The sequence below is a fragment of the Hoplias malabaricus genome, chromosome 2, assembly GCF_029633855.1.
Source record: "Hoplias malabaricus isolate fHopMal1 chromosome 2, fHopMal1.hap1, whole genome shotgun sequence".
In the NCBI taxonomy this organism is placed as follows: Eukaryota; Metazoa; Chordata; class Actinopteri; order Characiformes; family Erythrinidae; genus Hoplias; species Hoplias malabaricus.
In genome coordinates, this window is record NC_089801.1 from 61228054 (window position 1) to 61248253 (window position 20200).

General features: G+C 39.7%; 2 protein-coding genes across 2 annotated transcripts in view; both read left to right on the plus strand.

The window, feature by feature from the left end:
- Positions 1–20200, plus strand: part of LOC136677597 (adhesion G protein-coupled receptor E3-like) — a 159269-nt gene that overhangs the window by 50737 nt on the left and 88332 nt on the right. The window lies entirely within an intron of this gene.
- On the plus strand, positions 940–8603 carry LOC136687611 (adhesion G protein-coupled receptor E3-like). The gene is made up of 12 exons (XM_066662117.1): positions 940–978; positions 1611–1688; positions 1794–1980; positions 2256–2369; positions 4004–4185; positions 4357–4519; positions 5032–5240; positions 6143–6375; positions 6551–6617; positions 6797–6888; positions 7246–7408; positions 8529–8603. Exons 1-12 carry the CDS (start codon positions 940–942, stop codon positions 8601–8603), a joined length of 1602 nt encoding a protein of 533 aa, XP_066518214.1.

Here is a 20200-nt window from a genome sequence, read left to right on the forward strand (position 1 = left end):
AGTAGAGTTTTACGACCTTGACCCTTACACACAGCAATTGTTTCAGGTTCTCTGAATCTTTTGATGATGTTATGCACAGTTGATGATGATAACTTAAAAGTCTTTGCTATTTTACGCTGGGTAACACCATTCTGGTATTGCTGCACTATCTTTCTGCGCAACAATGGTGGAATTGGTGATCCTCTTACAATCTTGGCTTCAGAGAGACACTGACACTCTGAGAAGATCTTTTTATACCCAATCATGTTGTCAATTGACCTAATTAGTGTTAATTGGTCTTCCAGCTGTTCGTTATATGCTCAATTTCCTTTTTCCAGCCACTTTTTGTTATTGCTACTTGTCCTAACTTTTTTGGGATTTGTTGACACTGTGAAATTTGAATCAACATATTTTTCCTTTAAAATGTTACATTTACTCAGATTAAACTTTTGATCTGTCATCTATGTTCTATTACGAAAAAAAAAATGATATTTGCCATCTCCACATCATTGTATTCATTTTTTATTCACAATTTGTTTAGTGTCCCAACTTTTTTGGAATCCGGTTTGTAAAAACTGCTCACTAGTGCGTGTGTGTTCGCTTCTACAGATGTGTTAAATTCAGAAATTCCATGTTGACAAAAGTATTAATAAAGAAACTCTTGTTCTGGCTTCATTATATTTTCTCTATCATTATGTAAATTAAAGTCACTGCCTCTGTCAACAGTTTTTTTTTTTTAAGTTTTTAAAGTGTATTTACATTTTAATATTCCACAAGCAGAACAAGATGGTTTAGATTAACAATTTAAACCCCGAACACTGCCTTTTGATTTACAGTTTCAAACTCTTAGTGTACTTGTTTCTCACATGTCACTGCAGAGTGTAACACACACATTAGTGCACCAACATGTCATTGTTATGTTTTTGTGCCAGTAAAGCCTGAAATGAAGATGACACTAAAATGCCTATCACTAACCTTACCCCTAACCCTAAACATAATGTAACACTAACTCTAGATATGACTTGTATTATCATGTTTGGGTGTAATATTTGGTTGCCACATAATTAAAACTGCAGCAAGTAGTGTTGCTGTCACACAGCCTCCAGGGTCCTTATGTTGTTTGTTTGAGCCCCGCTCCTGGTGACTGTCTGTGGTGTGTTCTCCCTGTGTCCATATGGGTTTCCTCCAAGCTCCTCCCATAGTCCAAAAACACCCGTTGGTAGTGGAACTGGTGACTCAAAAGTGTCCGTAGGTGTGAGTGTGGTTGAAGGACAGCTGCCCCTTGCAGGGTGTGTTCCCTCCTTGCACCCAGTGATTCTGGGTGGGCTCTAGACCCACGGCGACCCTCAACTGGATAAGGATTACAGACAATGAATGAGTGAATGAATAAACTTCAAGGAAGGTGGCACAGCTTTGAATTAAAGACACTAAACAAAAATGAAACAAGTGAATAAACAGTTAAAAAAATACATTCTCTATTTCTTTCAGTACCAAATATCACAGTATCTACAGAATGTCAGGTTTGTGACACTTTATATGTAACATGAACAGATACCTGAATTTAATATGCTGACCATGATGATTAATGATCACACCACAAAACAGATGCTTATAACTGACACTTGTTTTAGGTAAATTTCACTTCAAACTGTGGAAAAGACCTTTTTAACCAGATTGGGAACATCACTGCTCAAGTGCTCCCACCACAGGTAAGTGCCTGTAATAAATAATCAGTACAGAAAAGTGAACTAATGTCTCAGTGTTCAGTGGACATTAAGTTAATGACTGTACATTTCTCTCTGGTTATTGATTAGGATGTATCAACATATTTGAGCATAGTCCTTACAACCCAGGGGCAGCTTCTGAAAGTTGAAGCATCAAATTCAGAAGCACTTACAACTTATGGGAACACTGTGGTGAATATCACTGAGAAACTGGTCTCTACACTGGTGAAGCCAACAGATACAACATACTCTGTTAACATCTCCCTGGATGACTTGGGTATTTAATTACACAATAAATGTTTTTATTCCACCCACTGTTTCCACTTCAGCACATAAATTTAAGCAGCAAGATATAGTTTGTACAATTGTACATGTGTAAGGGAAGGTTTCATTCTAACTGATCAAACATGAAACCTGTAATATTTATTGCTAAAAAACACCTGCAACAATACATACAGGGATCCTATTGATTTGATCCAACATTTAAAACACAGATGCAGTGTGACACTAGGATATAGTTTATGACTGATGGTTATAATTTGTATTCTTCAGTTACTCAAGTATTTGCTGTCGGACCAAATGCCAACGTGAAAGAAATTCCTCCGCTCAATGTAAACAACTCTCAGATGGACATTGACCTTATCCATATTTCTGAGAATAACCACGGTATAGTAGTAGTCTGTTCATAAGTGTACTCGTGTGATTGCTTGAATACATAGTCTACTATTTTAAAAAGTGCAGTACAAACAATCATTTATTGATGGTGCTGCAAATGAAAGGCTAGTGGTAATTCAGTAAAAGGTAATTTTGATTGTATGGACCTTGTAAACGCTGAAATGGGGAGGTGAACTCAGATAGATATATTTTTGGGCAGGTGAACTGGATAAGCAGTTACAGATAATGAATGAATGAATGAATGAATGTCCAGGGTGGCTTCAGAATGTGTATAAAGCACAAAATAAAAAGAAATGAAACACAGTGGTAATATCATGGTATGGACATGTTTTCTGCAACTGGGCTAAGATTACCTGATTACATGATTTCTGAATAATCAACAAACATTCAAGGAAGATATCAGGGCACTGATTATGAGCTGAAAAGAATTGATTAAGGATTCATGAATGTCAAATCTAATGTTTAGAAATGGCCAGTTGAATGTCCTGACTTTAATTCAGTAGAAATATTGTGGATGAACCTGAAGTGAGCAGTTCATGTTAAGACATTTGCCAACATCTCAAAGCTGAAGCAGAAAATTGGGCATAAAGGCAACATTTAAATTCACACTCCTGTTTTTCCTGTGTTAGGTTTGACTGCATTGATGGAGTCTGTATACTGAAGTCATAAAGAGTGAGACATAGTCAGACTATCCTAAGTTGGCTAGCGTACTGCCTTAAACCCACAATGTACGTTAAACCTGGTTGAGTGTATTATTTCGTCTTGTTGGACTGGCAGGGATTTGGGGAGAACAGTCTTCACATTTGCTTTTTTTAAACGGATTCCTACCACAAACACAGCTTCTGGTTAAACTCGCTGTTGCTTGCTAATGGCAGTTAGCAATGATCCTAAGGCAGCTGTGGTGTTAGCATCTTCGGGCATATAAACCACAGTGATTATAATAACTGCAATTATAATAAGTCAGTTGTGCAGAAGTGTAAGTTTTTGCAGCCTTTGCACCAATTATTATTTGTGTAAACCTAAAGCCCCCCACCTCTGCTCTTAACGGAACCTGTATTTCCTTGTTACCTTGCAAAGAAACATCAAATAATGTTAAGTTCCAAGTCTTTAATTTTGTTGGTAAGTAACAATAAAACTAACAGTAAACTACATTAAATTAACCAAGATAGGGCATGTCGAGCTGCTGCACATGCGTGCATTACCACCATCTTTGTTAATGGAACATGACAATTTTGATGATAATTATATAATTGCAGTGAAAGAGATGAGAAAATGAATATCATAAACTCTGATGAATTTAACTATTATAAGACCACTATTATCAGGGGAGATGAACAGGATCTAGAATTGCTTCTGAAGGAAGTCTACACTTATCTCAGAAATGTCTTAAAAACGGCCTGAGATATTATTGTGGCATTAAAGTCTGGGGTTGGTGTGTTGTATAAAGTGAAAGAACTGCTAACTAGAGCTTGACTGTTGAGATATTGGTTTCTTAGGGTTTACTATGTTCCAGTTTGTATCATTTGTTGATTTTACAGTTTGAACAGGACAAAACATACTAAATTAATTTAAAGAACATGATTATCAACATAGTAACAGTGAAGCATTTTGTTTCTGTTCTTCAGGATCAGCTGCTGTGGCCTTCATGAGCTACAGCAACATGGCAAACATGCTGAAACCCAGCTTCTTCAACCCAACCAACAATACAGTGAAATCCATGTTGTCCACTGTGGTGTCGGCCACGCTGCCCAAAACCCCCAACACACAGCTCAGCACACCAGTCAACTTCACCCTGCAACACATTACAGTGAGTGTACCACAGGCTGTGTAATTTAAATACTGATTTAGAGCCTCCATTCATGACAGCTAATGGGCTTTTGATATGAATAGCAACAAATATAGTATTTGGCTTTTGAGACTGCAAGTTATTAACATTACACTCTCAAAGACACCATTGCCTGTCTTTTCTCTGCTGTAGGATGTTGTCCCTGATAGTACACTGTCCTGTGTGTACTGGAATAACACCGAGTGGATTGTAGATGGTTGTGAACTCCTCCAGTCCAACAGCAGTTACAGTGTGTGCTCCTGTGTTCACCTCTCAACCTTTGCTCTCATCATGGAGATCAACCCACCCCCAGGTGATAATGTAAGACACCTATATATTTACAAACATGCTTGTGTTTCAGAGCTGTCTGAGCTTTTGAGCCTTTAACCCTGACAGCTTCAAATCCTAAGACCAGGCATGAGTTAGGAATTCAGTAAAGGGTGAATCACATGGTTGTGATCATGAGAGATCATTTAGACCATGAGAGTGTCTATAAACCCATGACAATTCCCATTGCCATTAAAGCAATTTGGTATGCGACACTCAAAACATTAATGTAGCGCCACATAACATAACCTACAAAGTACTCAATAACATGCAAAATTGACAGACCAAGAGAGCAGTGTTTGATTCCCAGCCTGGATCACTACACCATGCTAAACAAAGATTTGCACAAGACTCCTAACCCCACAGTTGCCTTCAGTAAACTGGTTGCAATAGTTAATATTTTATTAAAATATATATGGGTTTATTTACATATTTCAAGATTAATTAAGTCCAGATTTTGAGATTTTAATTGCAATTATGATGAAGTATTGATTGCTTTACAGAGTGACCCTCTCATGGAGCTGTTGAACACAGTGGCTGTGGCAGTGGGGCTGTTCTTCCTAAGCTTGACCCTGTTGACCTTTGCTGTTTGTCGTCAAAACCTGAGAAGGAACCTCACCCCTCTCACAAACCTCTGCCTCAGCCTGTTTCTGGCTCACCTCCTCTTCCTGCTCACACAGAAATTCCTGCAGTACATCCGGGCCAATCAGGTGAGAATAGTTTAAACTCTGTTACATCATTATAACATACAGGGGAAGGGTATGTGTCTGACTGCATTGTGTCAAATGCAGTGTTTCTTAGGAATTGGGCTTGGCCCTTTAGTTCCAGTGAAACGAACCCTTAATGCTTCAGCACACCAAGAGATTTTGGACAATGTCATGCTCCCAACTTTGTGGGAACAGCTTGGGGACAGCCCCTTCCTGTTCAAACATGATTGTGCACCAGTGCACAAAGCAGGGTCCATAAAGAATTAGTTCTTTATCACTTTATCACATTATCACTTTATTGGCCTTTGTGATTGCACACAGAGGACATGGAGATGTATGAGTGAGTGTGGTATAGAAGAACTCCTGACATTAATCCGATAGAACACCTTTGGAATGAATTGGAGTGGACACTACAAGCCAGCCTTGTCCAACACCAGTGTCTGACCTCTCAAATGTGTTTCTGGAAGAATGGTCGAATATTCCCATAAACACACTCCTAAACCATGTGGAAAGCTATACATTATTCATTCATTCATTCATTCAATATCTGTAACCGCTTATCCAATTCAGGGTCACGGTGGGTCCAGAGCCTACCTGGAATCATTGGGCGCAAGGCGGGAATACACCCTGGAGGAGGCGCCAGTCCTTCACAGGGCAACACAGACACACACACATTGCTATACATTATAATAAATTAAAAGTTATGTTATGAGCGTTCTCTCTCTCTCTCTCTCTCTCTCTCTCCTCTCTCTCTCTCTCTCTCTCTCTCTCTCTCTCTCTCTCTCTCTCTCTCTCTCTCTCTCTCTCTCTCTCTCTCTCTCTCTCTCTCTCTCTCTCTCTCTCTCTCTCTCTCTCTCTCTCTCTCTCTCTCCTCTCTCTCTCTCTCTCTCTCTCTCTCTCCACAGACGTGGTGTGCAGTGATGGCAGGTGTTCTGCACTTCCTCTTCCTCTCTGCTTTTGTGTGGATGTTCATTGAAGCTGTGATGCTCTTCATCTCTGTGAAGAACATCATGAAGATCAGATCAAATCAGGAGGAGGTGCTTGGCTGGAGATGCTTGACTGTGATTGGATACGTTATTCCTCTGGTTGTGGTGGGCGTTTCTGTTGGGCTGTATCCTGATGGATATGGCAGTGACCAGTGAGTGGCATTAGGTTTAATTAAGTTACATTCATAATTAGACATTTTTAACACAAATCTTATATGTATAAGATATATATATATATATATTATATATGATATATAATATACAAAGATATAATATATATATATTATATATGTTCATGTACACTGAATTATATTTACGTAAACATAGATGCTGGATAAAGACAGACAGAGACTTTGTGTGGAGCTTCCTTGGTCCTGTGTGTTTAATTCTTACAGTAAGTACTGACATAGTCATTACATAATGTTTTATGAAGTCAGACAGAGACAGAGACTCCCAGACACAGTTGTGTAGATTGTTAACATTAGAAGAATACATTGCTGTAACTATGTAAAAATTAAGAGGGCTGTATCAGTGAATATGTTATATATTATTATTTGTTCACCACATTTACAGCTGAACTTCATTATCTTCATCACCGTCATCATCATCCTCAGAACTGCCTTGTCTAAACTCAGCAGTGAACGCTCACAGATAAAACAAATGAGGTACCAACCAGCACATTTTCCCCCCACTTTCTGACATTCAGACACTTTAAACATTCCTGTGTAAAACACGGACTGAAGAACAAATCCAGATAATTTAATAAACAAAATAAACAAAAACACACAATTCCACAATCATTTACCACTCTGTGTGTTTAGGTGTGTTTATATTCAGAAAATCATATTCCATAACACCTGCATCATTACCTGGATGCACAACTCTTACAAAATGCAACTCTCTCTCTCTCTCTCTCTCTCTCTTCTCTCTCTTTTTCTCTCTCTCTCTGTCTCTCTCTCTCTCTCTCTCTCTCTCTCTCTCTCTCTCTCTCTCTCTCTCTCTCTCTCTCTCTCTTGCTGTAGGGTTCTTGTCTTTAAAATCTTGATTCAGATTGTCATCCTCGGGGGCCCCTGGATTCTGGGTTTCTTTGTAGATGGCAGTAACGTGTTGGCCATTGTCTTTCTGTTTCTCAACTCCCAGCAGGGCACCTTCATCTTCCTGGTCCACTGTGCCCTCAACTATGAGGTCAGAAAATTACTTACTGTGTCCAATAGTCACTTTTCTCACTCACACTTCATCAATAAACAGAAAACTATCTATTTCACACGTGTTTCCCTGTTCGTGAGCCTTTTTAGTTTGTATGTGTTGGTTTATTCATAAGTGTTAGAGATCTTACCTGGGGCAGAGCTGCCTGCTAAGCCACCCCCAGCCACCAGAGGGAGACATATAACCGCTACTACATAATTTGAGACAAACAGCTCCACCTGGGCCTCTTCTATTTAAGGGAACCCAACCCTCACATCCGTGCTCAGTACTGGGTTTCTATTTTCAGAGAGCCACACAAGCCTGGCCTGTAATTGGGCAAGGCTCCTCAGGTTTTCTACTGGGTCTCTCTCTCTCTCTCTCTCTCTGTCTCTAGCTTATATTATTTGCCAGATTTTCTCTCTCAGGGTACCTTTGGCTTCCCTCCTTGGAATTTACTATTTTCCTTTTTCCCATTTTCTATTAAAAAAAATAAATAATCACGTAATTTCTCTGCCAGTTATTGTTTAACATCTATGTGTTCCTTTGTCTCTCTTTCTTTCCTTTCTTCCTTATTTTGTTTGGGATTCTCTTTTTTTGCATGTTTCTATTTAGCTCAGTTATATTGGGCTGTTATAGTCAGCCCTGACATTCCCCAATGTTTTCCTTTTATAAAACAACTGTCTCTCGGTTTTAAATGACTCTACTTTTAATTTCTCTTTTTGCTTTCAGAGGGGTTATTTGTGTACCGTTTGGGCCTTTGTGTATTGGTTCTCACTGCTTGAATCCTATTCCCCAGTAACTGAGTTGGTAGCTCACTCTTTTTGCTTGAGTTTCTGACACCAAGGTTTTGGGGTTCAAATTCACAACTGGGTAAACTTCCACATTACACATAAACATGCTGGAGGTGCTTTCTTTTGATAAAATCAACAATATTTTTTCCTGATTTGGTTTCATTTAGCAATGGCTATTTGTCATAAATATCTGTAGCAATATATTTTACTTTCTATGTTTGTTAACATGAATTCTGAATTGCTGGTAATGCCACCAAATCAATGTTGGGTAACACAAGTAAGATGGGAAATTTTACTGGCTCCACTGACCTTATGACTTTCATTTTCAGGTGAGACAGCAGTACAGGAAGTGGCTGAAAACCTTTTGTTGCTACTTCAGGCTCCAGCATAAGACAGAAAAGTAGAAGGATATTTAATGTTTACACCTTAATTCATACTGGGGGAGTATACTGAGTTTAATTTGAATCATTGTTTATTGCAAACCCTCTGTGGTTGATCTAACATTAAGGAAACCAGCATATTCCAAGCTCGGTCATTAAAAACTATCTTTGGTTTCTTAATTTCTTGATAATCTCGTGATTTCATGATGTAACTGCCACTTTGCTGTGCCCTGTTTTTACAAGGTAGCTTAGACACTTAGACAGTTTTGCCAGATTGCATTTTTTGTGCATTTCAATTTTTAACAGTGAATTCTGTATATTGTTTAGTTTCTATTATTTTCTATTTGTTTTTATATTATACACAAAGAATGTAAATCATCAAAGTAGTAATAGTGGAATATTGGCATTTTTAATGGAATCCTATAAAGGGTGCGTCCCTGCTTTGCCTTCAATCAAAAAAGCATTGAACACAACACCAAGTGCCAGAAGTGTCAGTCAGTCACAGCACACGTGCCACCTCGCAGCAGGACCCCTGCTCATTGGAGATGACACTGTTAATGGGGTAATGAACCCAAAGCTCATAGAGAGATGTGAACCGAACATTGAACACTGACTGAGTACACAACAGTGAAGCAGATTATTGTGGAAAGAATGACACCAGCGTACAGGAGTCTGAGGTTTTAAAAAGAATATGGCCTAAAAAGAGGTTCTAAAGTTTTGAGAACCAAGAAACAGAATTCATAAACAATAAATGTCATTTTATAATTGAGAAAACTGTCATTAATATTGAGAGTTATAAAAACAGGTTTGTAAACATAATATTTCTGTATATAATCGTCAATGTACAACACACAAAATGTGAGGCAGAGATTCTATGACAAAGTGCAAGTTAGCTCTTGTAGCGGAGATTAACTCTAACGAAAATTCAATGCCACACCCAGAGCATGAAGGAAACCTTAGACCTCTGACCCTCAAAAGGACGACAAAGCTTCCGGATCAGCAACGACGAAGACGGCCACACGCACCCTCAAAATGACCTTCTGAGATGGGGAGAGACAGGCCTGGACGTGTCTCACAAGGCAGCGGATCAGCGATGACGGAGAATCCCCACAGAGAACTTCAGAACGCCACCAGCTCCGACTGAGATGGAAAAGGAACCCCTGCGGCTGCAAACTACGCGGCCCGTGTCTGCAATTCTCCAGGAAGTCGCACGGGAAAGCACAGCGTGTCAGTGACATGCTCCCAGCTATCTCCAGTCCATCTCCACGGATACGTAAGGTCACATGGTCTCATTTCTTTCATTGCTCAGAGTTGGTGCTGAATGCTTCCTGGGATCAACAATTGCCTTTCTTAGAATTTAGGGTAATTATCATAGAGAAGTTCCCTCATATATTAATCTCCCTGTTCCCTCATGTATCGCTGTAATCCATTTCATTATATGAATGTATAATCAATATTCATTATTTGATATTTTTAATAAACCAGTTGTGTGATAAAACCAATCCTTGGTTATTTGTTTGTGTGTGCACCTTTCTTGTATAGAATTATTCCTTCTGGTTTAGATTCAGTTTCAGAGTCAAGAACCTACGGAGGGTCAATGAGCATAATTCATTAATAATAATTAATTCTAGCTAATTCTGCTATATAATATGTAAAGTCATCTAACATGATGACCTACTTGTCTAAGCTAAAATTAGACAGGTAAAGACACTACATATTATTTAATGGCTCCCAAACATGGAGCTTATCAAAATGAATTAAATAATTAATTATTAATAAAATAATAATTACTATTGACTCCGCTATGTAGTGCTTATGCCGCTGCCACATGTGCATAACTATTTCCACTACACTTTAAATATCAGACCTCTCACAAATGTAGTGTATGTTGTTTTTTTTTGTTTTTTTCATACACCGTGATACCTATGTAAATATATATTTAAAATATATATGTATATATTGTGTTTATAGCGTTGACCTTATTCAAACTCTTATGATTACTGATTATTTGACTAATGATAGCAATTAAAGTTTATAATTGGCTTAAACAATTAAAATGTTACTAATTAGTTTGAGAATGAATAATTGTCAAGCTAAGTGAGTTCTTCAGGATTTTCAGAGATTTTAATTAACAAACTGTATACACTGTGATTTCAAATAATGAAAGTTTTATTAACAAGAGGAAAGAGGATATTTAATTAACATAGCATAATCTTGTAATCTCACGGCATCAACGCAGGGGAAACCGATTTGACTTTAAAGATAAGCTAGGCACTGTGACTTGTGAATAAAATGTTGCTAATTGAGGTTCGATTACGTATAAATTTATAAAGGGACTTAATTAGGCGTCAGCTTCTGGAGAATGTGAGAATTTAGCTGGCTTACTCGTTTGCCGTTTCACCGAGCCGTCGCGTCCTGCTGTTTTAACCTCTGTGCTCTAGGGGTTGTTTCTCGTTGTTCCCGCGTCGTGAAAGACAGGCTCGCTTGTGAAGGAGATTCCCTCCCGGTTGAGTCAGGCACTCTCGGCCTCAGGCGGGGCGGCGTCGATCGAGAGTTCCCCTTTTCGGAGAATTGCAGGCGTGGCTGGTTTTTCCCCGGAGTGGAGTGGCTTCTTCAGAGTAGTCGCCTCGCTGCTCGGTTCTCCAGAAGGAGTGCCCTTAGAAGTCAGCTTATAACGCTAATATATCCGCTATCAACTAATCAAAAAGGGTGATATCTTATTCTGGCCACGAATAAGTTTCACCTACTTTGATCACTCGTGAGATCACACTTCGATGGGCGATAAAACAAAAACACAATTAAAAGAAAAGAAAGCATTCAAATCATTCGACGTACTCGTAGACTTTCTCACACTAGCTAACTCAAGACGTCTCCTGGGAGCTTGGTGAGATTTCTTCAAAAGTCTTTTGTTCGTCGTCGTGAAGAGGAGAAAACTTCTCGCTTGGAGAGGTTGGAGCTTGAAGAGATAAAACAAAGAGAACGCATGCAGGCGTTCAGAGCGGAAACGAAGTTAAGAGTCAGAGAGAGAAAGAGCGAGTTAAGCTGAGTTGAGCTTCCGATCTTCTGAGCTGCTGTTGTGTTTCTTGAGCTGAACTCACTTTTGAGCTGCACTGATCTGATGTGCCGAGCTGAACTTCTTTTCAAAGCCAGCGCGGTCACGCCCTATTGGGAGGTGTCCTTTCTTCGATTGGGTCGAGTCCGAGGCTCACGTGACTCTCCCGAGAGAGAGAAGAGGGGGAAGGTTTGAATCAGAGATTCACACAGAAGGAGTAGAAATTTCGCGTATCGAAATTTCTTATACCTGTTAGTAATATACAAGTGATATAAACAATGAGCGTCCTGGATTATTAATATCAAACATTTACATAAGATTTCATCTTGGGTACGTTGTGTTTACGTCCCATTTACGATATTGTTTTTAGAAGGTATTAATTCGTTTTTCTAATCAGAGACAGAAACTTCCTTTCATGATAAAAACAGTAATACACATCATTTCATTATAAGGTGGACGTTCATCTGAGGACACAGAGAGTGACATTTATACATATTGCATAGACATACTTATTAAAATTTCATTAAATCCATCATGTATTTAGACGGCCTTAGGCGAGACGTGATTTCGCAAACGTCCACCTGGGGTCGCTGTTGGTCCATGCCGGTGGTTCGGTGTGGATGAGTCAACGGGAGTTCAAACCGAGGTCACTCCTGTTAACCATTTGTTGGTCCCTGCAGGCGATAATGATGAGACCCTTAGGCGCCACTGTCATAAAGAGAAGGCAGTATAACTCCCCTCTCTGTTTGATGTCCTTTTCCTTAAGAGCATCATAAAGTTTGTTATCTTTAAATTTCTGAAGGGAGGAAGGGGTGTCGGGGGCCAGGTGTCGGGGGCCAGGTGTCCTGGTCCATCTTTGATGTTAGATCTTATGTGTGTGCGTGTGTGGGGGGGGGGACTGCAGGGTCTTTGCACCCCCGCGGTTTGTGGAATGTTGATTTGGTCGCAGACGAAGGTCCTGGTCAGAGTGAAAAAGCTTTAATTCAAAACTTTTCATTTCTTTATTTCTTCATTCGATTTTTTTCATCTCGTTATCTGGTCCATACTCCACTACACAAAGAAATCACATTTAATTAATTATTTTATTACAGCCATGGGCTTACTTTTATACTTTTAACTGAGATTTGGCTAAATTAATGTAGTGCTGCATCTGTGTTAATGGAGTCGGCTCCTCCGAACTTTCAGTTTTTATATGTATTTCGTGTCAGTAGAAAATGTGGAGGTCTACCTGCTGTTTTCCATGGTTCTGTTCAATGCAAGCAGTTATCATTTGGTGACTTCACATCATTGGAGTACCTCTGTGCAGTTCTGAAAGGGAGACCACTGATATTACTAATAACTGTCTTGGAAATACAATGAGATGTTGTCTTTTATTTATACTGATTCTGGCCATTTTGTTATTGTTGGTGATTTTAACAAGTAAATGACAACACTAAGGACAGTTTTACTAAGGAACTACATGCCACATTGGACTCTTCTGGTCTTCTGGTTTTATATCATGTTACAGGGTGTACACACATGGTCACACTCTGGATGTAGTCATCTCAAAGGGTCACAACATATCCTCTGTGAAGGATGTGGCAGTGTTAGATTGTCCTTTTGATATGTGGGCCTCACTAGACATGGGAAGATGGGTTTGTGTTTTTCTGAGCTCATTACAAACTGCAGTTCTAAAGCCTCTTTTAAAAAGAAACATTTAAAATCCATCCATCCATCCATTATCTGTAGCCGCTTATCCAATTCTAGGGTCGCGGGGGGTCCAGAGCCTACCTGGAATCATTGGGCGCAAGGCGGGAATACACCCTGGAGGGGATGCCAGTCCTTCACAGGGCAACACAGACACACACACATTCATTCACACACTCACGGACACTTTCGAGTCACCAATCCACCTGCAACGTGTGTTTTTGGACTGTGGGAGGAAACCGGAGCACCCGGAGAAAACCCACGCGGACACGGGGAGAACACACCAACTCCTCACAGACAGTCACCCGGAGCGGGAATCGAACCCACAACTTCCAGGCCCCTGGAGCTGTGTGACTGCGACACTACCTGCTGCGCCACCGTGCCGCCCTACATTTAAAATCATCACAGATAAGTGACTATAGACCAATTTGTAACTGTTCATTGGCAAAATCATTGAGAAAAGTTTTTCAAGCAAATCACTAGCTTCTTGTCCATAAACGGTGGCCTAGACAAATTCCAGTCTGGGTTCTGGTCTAATCACAGCACTAAGACTGCTCTAATTAAGGTGATTAGTATCATTTGCTTAAATACGGAGGCTGGAAAGGTATTTCTTCTTGACCTCAGTCCTCCCACTGTTACCATTGACCATAAAACTCTTATAGATAAATTCGCAAACTGGGTTGGACTCTCAGGAACAGTTCTAAAGTGGTTTTGTTTCTTACCTGGAAGGCAGGAACTACTTTGTAGAAATAGAAAATAATTTTTCTGAGAACATGCCAGTGACCTGTAGTGTCCCCCAGGGTTCTATTCTTGGTCCACTGCTATTAAATTAATACATGTTTCCTCTTGGCCAGATTCTACATGACTATGGGCTATTCTTATCACAGCTATGCAGACGATACTTTTTATTTTTTTATTTGAACCTGTCCCCAAATTACTTGACTCATTGTGTAAGTGCCTTGAACACATCACTAACTGGATGGGACACAACTATCTGCAGTTGAAAAAACAATTATTTTGTTTGAGTACTGCAATTAGACTAAACCATGGAGAAAGTTATCTATGCTTTTATTTCTAGCAGGATTGATTACTGTAATGGTCTCTTAACTGAACTTCTAAAAAAGACAATTAAACAGCTTCAAAATAGCTGCCAGAGTCTCACTCAGAGAAATCACATCACCCCCATTCCTCAAATCCTTACACTTGATACCAGTCTGTTACAGAATAGACTTTAAGGTGTTATTACTGGTCTATAAATGTCTTAATGGTGTAGGACCAGTGTATTTATCAGATCTGCTACAGAGATATGAGCCGAGCAGAGTTCTCAGATCTTTAGGAACTAGTCAGTTATTTCTGCCTCAGGTCAAAACTAAACATGGAGAAGAAGCATTTAGCTCCTGCACCACTCTGAAACAGAACAAGACTAGGAACATTAGAAGAGCCCTGACACTTTTAAATGAAGACTGAAAGCATTGCTGTTTGAGCATCTACAGCTGTTTAAAATACTTTTCCTTTTTCATTCTGTAATGGCATTTTAGTGTTTTTTATTATTATTGTCGAACGTAAGTAATCTAAACGCCTTTTATATATTTTTTTCCTTTAATTTCCCTATTTTAATTGTTTTAAATGCCTTTTATGCCTTTTAACATCTTTTTACTGTTTCTTTTGACTCTGTGAATCACTTTGAATTGCCCTTGTGTATGAAAGGTGCTCTATGAATTGCCTCCCCTCTACATTGGCATGGTGTTAAGTAAAACATCCACAAGTGGGCACAGGCTCAGAAGTTATAGACACCTACCTACATGTTGACAGAGGAGGAAGCAATACTCTGTAAAGCCTTTAAACACCTCAACTCATGGGTACAGAGAATTCTATTCACTAACATCACCAATGAAAGAAACTGAACATGAATGACATTTCTAGTGCTTTAGGACATCTGCTGGGGGGCTGAGTAAAATCTGAGAAAATGAGAAATGAGTGGAAAGACAATTGAGTGAAAATAGCTAAAAAAAAAAAGAGTTTCTGCACCTGACTGCTGTGCAAACACGCACGTTATCATTTAAAGAAACAGGTTCCGAATCCAGCCGTGAACAGGGAAGTTTACACATGGGCGAAAGCAGTTGTGTGGTTTAATTCTTGTAGTTTTTTACCAAAGGATGTCACAGATGTTTCACTGTGCTCATTTGTGGTTGTGGCAAGAATGTTTTCCATTTAAATTAAATAAATTGAAATATGGGCGGCACAGTGCTGCAGCAGGTAGTGTCCATGGGGTTGAGTGTATGAGCATATGTTGCCCTGGTGCCCCGTTCAGGCTGTGTTCCCACCTTGGACCCACAGCGACCATGAACTGGATAGGCGCTTACAGAAATGAATGAATTAAATATAATGAAGTAATTATTCTCACATATATTGATATTCTCATGATTTTGTTTCTCTTGACAGTTGCTTTTAGTATGCCCAGTTATGATTGCTGTGAAAATTAGACTGGAGGATACAACTGTTATGACAACATAAACTGGAACGGCTGGTACCGGCTCTTCTATGATGGGATGAGTGTCCGTACGCCAGAAAGCTGTGTTAATGAATCCAGATGTGACACTGATATCTCTCTGTGGCTGAATGGCACTCACCCTCAGATCGAGGAAGGAATAGTCTTTCGTGGGGTCTGTGGGAATTCAGGAAATGACTGCTGTTATTACAGATCCACAGCAATTCGTGTCAAAGCCTGCCCAGGACACTATTACGTCTATGAGATTTTCAATCCACACTTCTGTGATGCCGCTTACTGTGCAGGTACAGCTTTAGTATTTTAATGTTTGGATGGTGATTTTTCCAATGGGTAGCTAGTATTTATACAATTAGGCAAAATAATTTGTTTCCTTATTCAAACAATAGATTATTCTTCCGGCAAAGTACAACCTCATTTTTAGAAAAGCTTGGAATTTTTTTTCTGTGATTTGCTAATTTTCTTGAACTTTTATTTAACTGACAAATGATCCATTGAAATGTATTCCAATGTTTTCACTGACTAACTTTCATTGATTGATTCATTGTCTGTAACCGCTTATCCAGTTCAGATCACGGTGGATCCGGAGCCTATCCAGAATCACTGGGCGCAAGGCAGGAACGCACCCTGGAGGGGGCACCAGTCCTCCACAGGGCGACACACACTCACACATTCACTCACACCTATGGACGCTTCTTTGTGTCAACAGTCCACCAGCCGATGTGTGTTTTTGAACCATGGGAGGAAACCGGAGCACCCAGAGGAAACCTATGCAGACACAGGGAGAACACACCAAACTCCTCACAGACCCTGGAGCTGTGTGACTGCACCACTACCTGGAGCTGTAAACTGAGTGAGGAAGCTGAACTCCCAAAATATAAAAGAATGTCAAGTTCCATTTGTAAGTTTCTCTGGATAAGAGCCTCAGCTCAATGCCTTAAATGTAAATGGAGGTGGAGCACAGAGGGTAGTCTATATATTTTGAGGAGGGTCCAACAGGAGGGTGTCAGAAAATTTGGGCCTATTCCTGCAACTGAAAGTGAGGTGATCAGTGACATAGAAACTGCCATCCCAGCAGACTCTGAACACCTATATTAAAAGCATATACAATATCAGCTTAAACCAACCAGGTGCTGCCTCCAGCTAACTCAATGTGTGTGATGACATTATAGATGGTGGCATAGTAAAGAGAATAATCAGGGCAGGGCACAAGGCTAGTGATGAATGCCAAGGTGTATCCGAGCAGGGCAGTGAGATTAATAATGATACACTTTATGCCCAAAGAGTTTTGGGTGACAAAGCCAATGGAGCTGATGCGGTGGTTGGTAAAAAGTAAAAGGACATAACCGGACCAATCATGGTGCTTTGAAAAAGCTCTGCGTGTACAGGTGAAGACACAATATTTAGTTCAGAAAGCATTGAGAGTAAGTTGGTGCATTTTGCGAAGAATAGGAGAAGAATGGTGAGGCTTTGGGGGACTGTCCAGTCATAAAATGGTGTATTCATTATCGGTGGATCAGATAAATTTGAACAGGTGCAAGAGGATTGAAAGTGGCACAAGAACCAGAGACAGAGACAGAGAGAGAGAGAAAGAGACAGAGACAGCTGCATAATCTGCAGGAGAGAGGGATGTGACTTTCTTCAATTTTTGAAGATGAACACAGGCACAGGCAGGGATTTTCTGGTCAGATTCAGCATGGTATTAAAACTATACTATTATTTTTTGTTTAGGAAATTGATCTTAATGGTACATGTTCCAAAAGCCAGTTTCAGTGACCGAGGATCAGAACGCCAGGGTACATTGTCCTGTGAGTACTGGAATAACACTGAGTGGGTTGCAGATGGCTGTGAACTCCTCCAGTCCAACAACAGTCACAGTGTGTGCTCCTGTGTTCACCTCTCAAGCTTTGCTCTCATCATGGAGACCCACCCACTTGTTACTTTATATTTGAGAAACTTTAATAATCAAATTGATATATGTCACAGCTTGCAAATTCTGTGTGTGGCCAGCCGGGATATTTCAGCTCTTGTTTTAAGAAATCTTCACATGCAGGAAAATTCTACTGCTTATAGTTTGCTCAGAAGACAAAATGAAGATTCTCCTGAAGTTCCTTAGGATAAAAAGAAAGAGACAAAAATGAGACATGAGAAAAAAGAGAGGGATAAAGGACAGATTAGGGTGTAGTTCATCTGGCAAATCTGAGCCCAGTTAGACACTTTACTGAGATCTCCACTAAAACTCCAGAGGAGACACTTGTGAGATCACTGAGGTCTTAGTCTCAGGAGACATATTTTAGCAGCAGGAGACTTATGCTAAAGTCTCCTTTGGTTTTCCATCTGATCTTGTTGTTGTCTAGGAGAAACTGCTGAGACATTAAGGAGATCTCCTTTTCTACTTTTCTTTCCTCTGGGTTGGTAGAATACAACTGACTATACATAGGTAAATTATATACAGGGTCGGCCATTTATATGGATACACGGGTGGGCCATTTATGTGGATACACCTTAATAAAATGGGAATGCTTGGTGACATTAACTTCCTGTTTGTGGCACATGGGAGGGGTATATGGGAGGGGGAAAAATTCTTAAGATGGGTGGTGACCATGGTGGCCATTTTGGATCCAACTTTTGTTTTGTGACACATCAAACTTGTTGGGAATTTCACAAGAAAAACAATGGTGTGCTTGGTTTTAACGTAACTTGAACCTCTTGGAAGTTGGATGCAAAATGGCCGACTTCAAAATGGCCACCATGGTCACCACCCATCTTGAAAAGTTTTCCCCCTTCCATATACTAATGTGCCACAAACAGGAAGTTAATATCACCAACCATTCCCATTTTATTAAGGTGTATCCATATCAATGGCCCACCCGTGTATCCATATAAAAAGCCCACCCTGTAGTTTATCTGGAGAAAATCAAATTAGATATGTTTATATATTTTTTTCCATATACATGTCACTACTGTTCTCACATTGTCTCAAACATCATCTTTTGTAAATACTACCAAGTACACCAAGTTCTACCATTTAACATCTCTTCAAACACCTCAGACACCTGATCACTAGGAGTGTTTACACAATGAAAGACTGGGATTTTATAACAGGTTCTTGTGTGTTGTTTTTCAGAGTAATACTGTGATGGATGTGGTAGAAACCATAGCCGTGGTCGTGGGGCTGGTGTTCCTGAGCTTGGCTGTGTTGACTTTTGCCTTTTGTCAACGAATTCCAAAAGTGTCCAACACAGCTCTAATCAACCTGTGCTTAAACTTGCTGCACGCCCAACTCCTCTTTCTGCTCACACAGAGATTCCTCCATTTTACTAAACCTCCACAGGTGGGTATTTTCTGTTTTTCAATCATAGTCAGTTTCCAAGGGCAAACACTCCACATACCAAGCACTGACTTTATGCACAGACCTCCACACAAACATTTGTACACACTAATTACCTTATAGAACAATGCAAATCATCACTGTTTTACTCCTCCATCTGTTAGCCAGTATGGCTACTACTGAGGACTTTCACCACAGAGTGACCATGCATATCACAGCTCTCTATAGGGTACAAGACAATGCAACAAACCCTCCTTCTTTTCTTCAATGTATATACACCACATTTGCAGTGAATATGACCACCTGGGCTGTTTCAGCATAGACCCTGAGTTGAGTGGAGTGGAGTGGAGTGGAGTGGAGTGGAGTGGAGACATTTCACATATTCCCAACCAGCTGGTCTGTATATGAATATAGTGCACCACACACATTCTATTCACTTGAAATATATTAACATTGTGAAAAATCAGTGCATATTCTAAAATAAATAAATACGTAAATAAAGCCAAAGAATCAGAAATCTTTTGGGAAAAAAACACTAATGGAGGAGCTCATTATATTTAAGTTATTAAAAAACATCACTCAGTCATCATTTTGGTAAGAATTGTTCCAAATAAACATAATACTGTCATTTATATGGCAAGAAGTAACTGTAGGATTAGACAGGTTCTGCTCACACAGTTTCTCAAATATTTATGCTTTCATTTTAGCACCTCTATCTTCTCTCCTCACCTCTCAGATGAACATCTGATCTAAAATGTACCTTGCTAGAGGTGATTCCTATGTCATAGCTAATTTACACTGATATCTTAGAGGCTGATCTGTTGTAGAAAGGTTTCTGGTGCCTCATGAAGTGCAAATTGCATGACAGTTCATCAATCAATGGCATTAGAAAGGCATCACCCTTAGGCAGTGCACTGATCTTTCTGAAGTCAGTGCAGATCCATAGTGATCCATCTGGCTTTAAAAAATTAACCGATGCAATTCAATTTAGTATGAAATAAATTTCATCAGTTAATCTGACACTCAGTAAGGCCTGTGCCGATGGG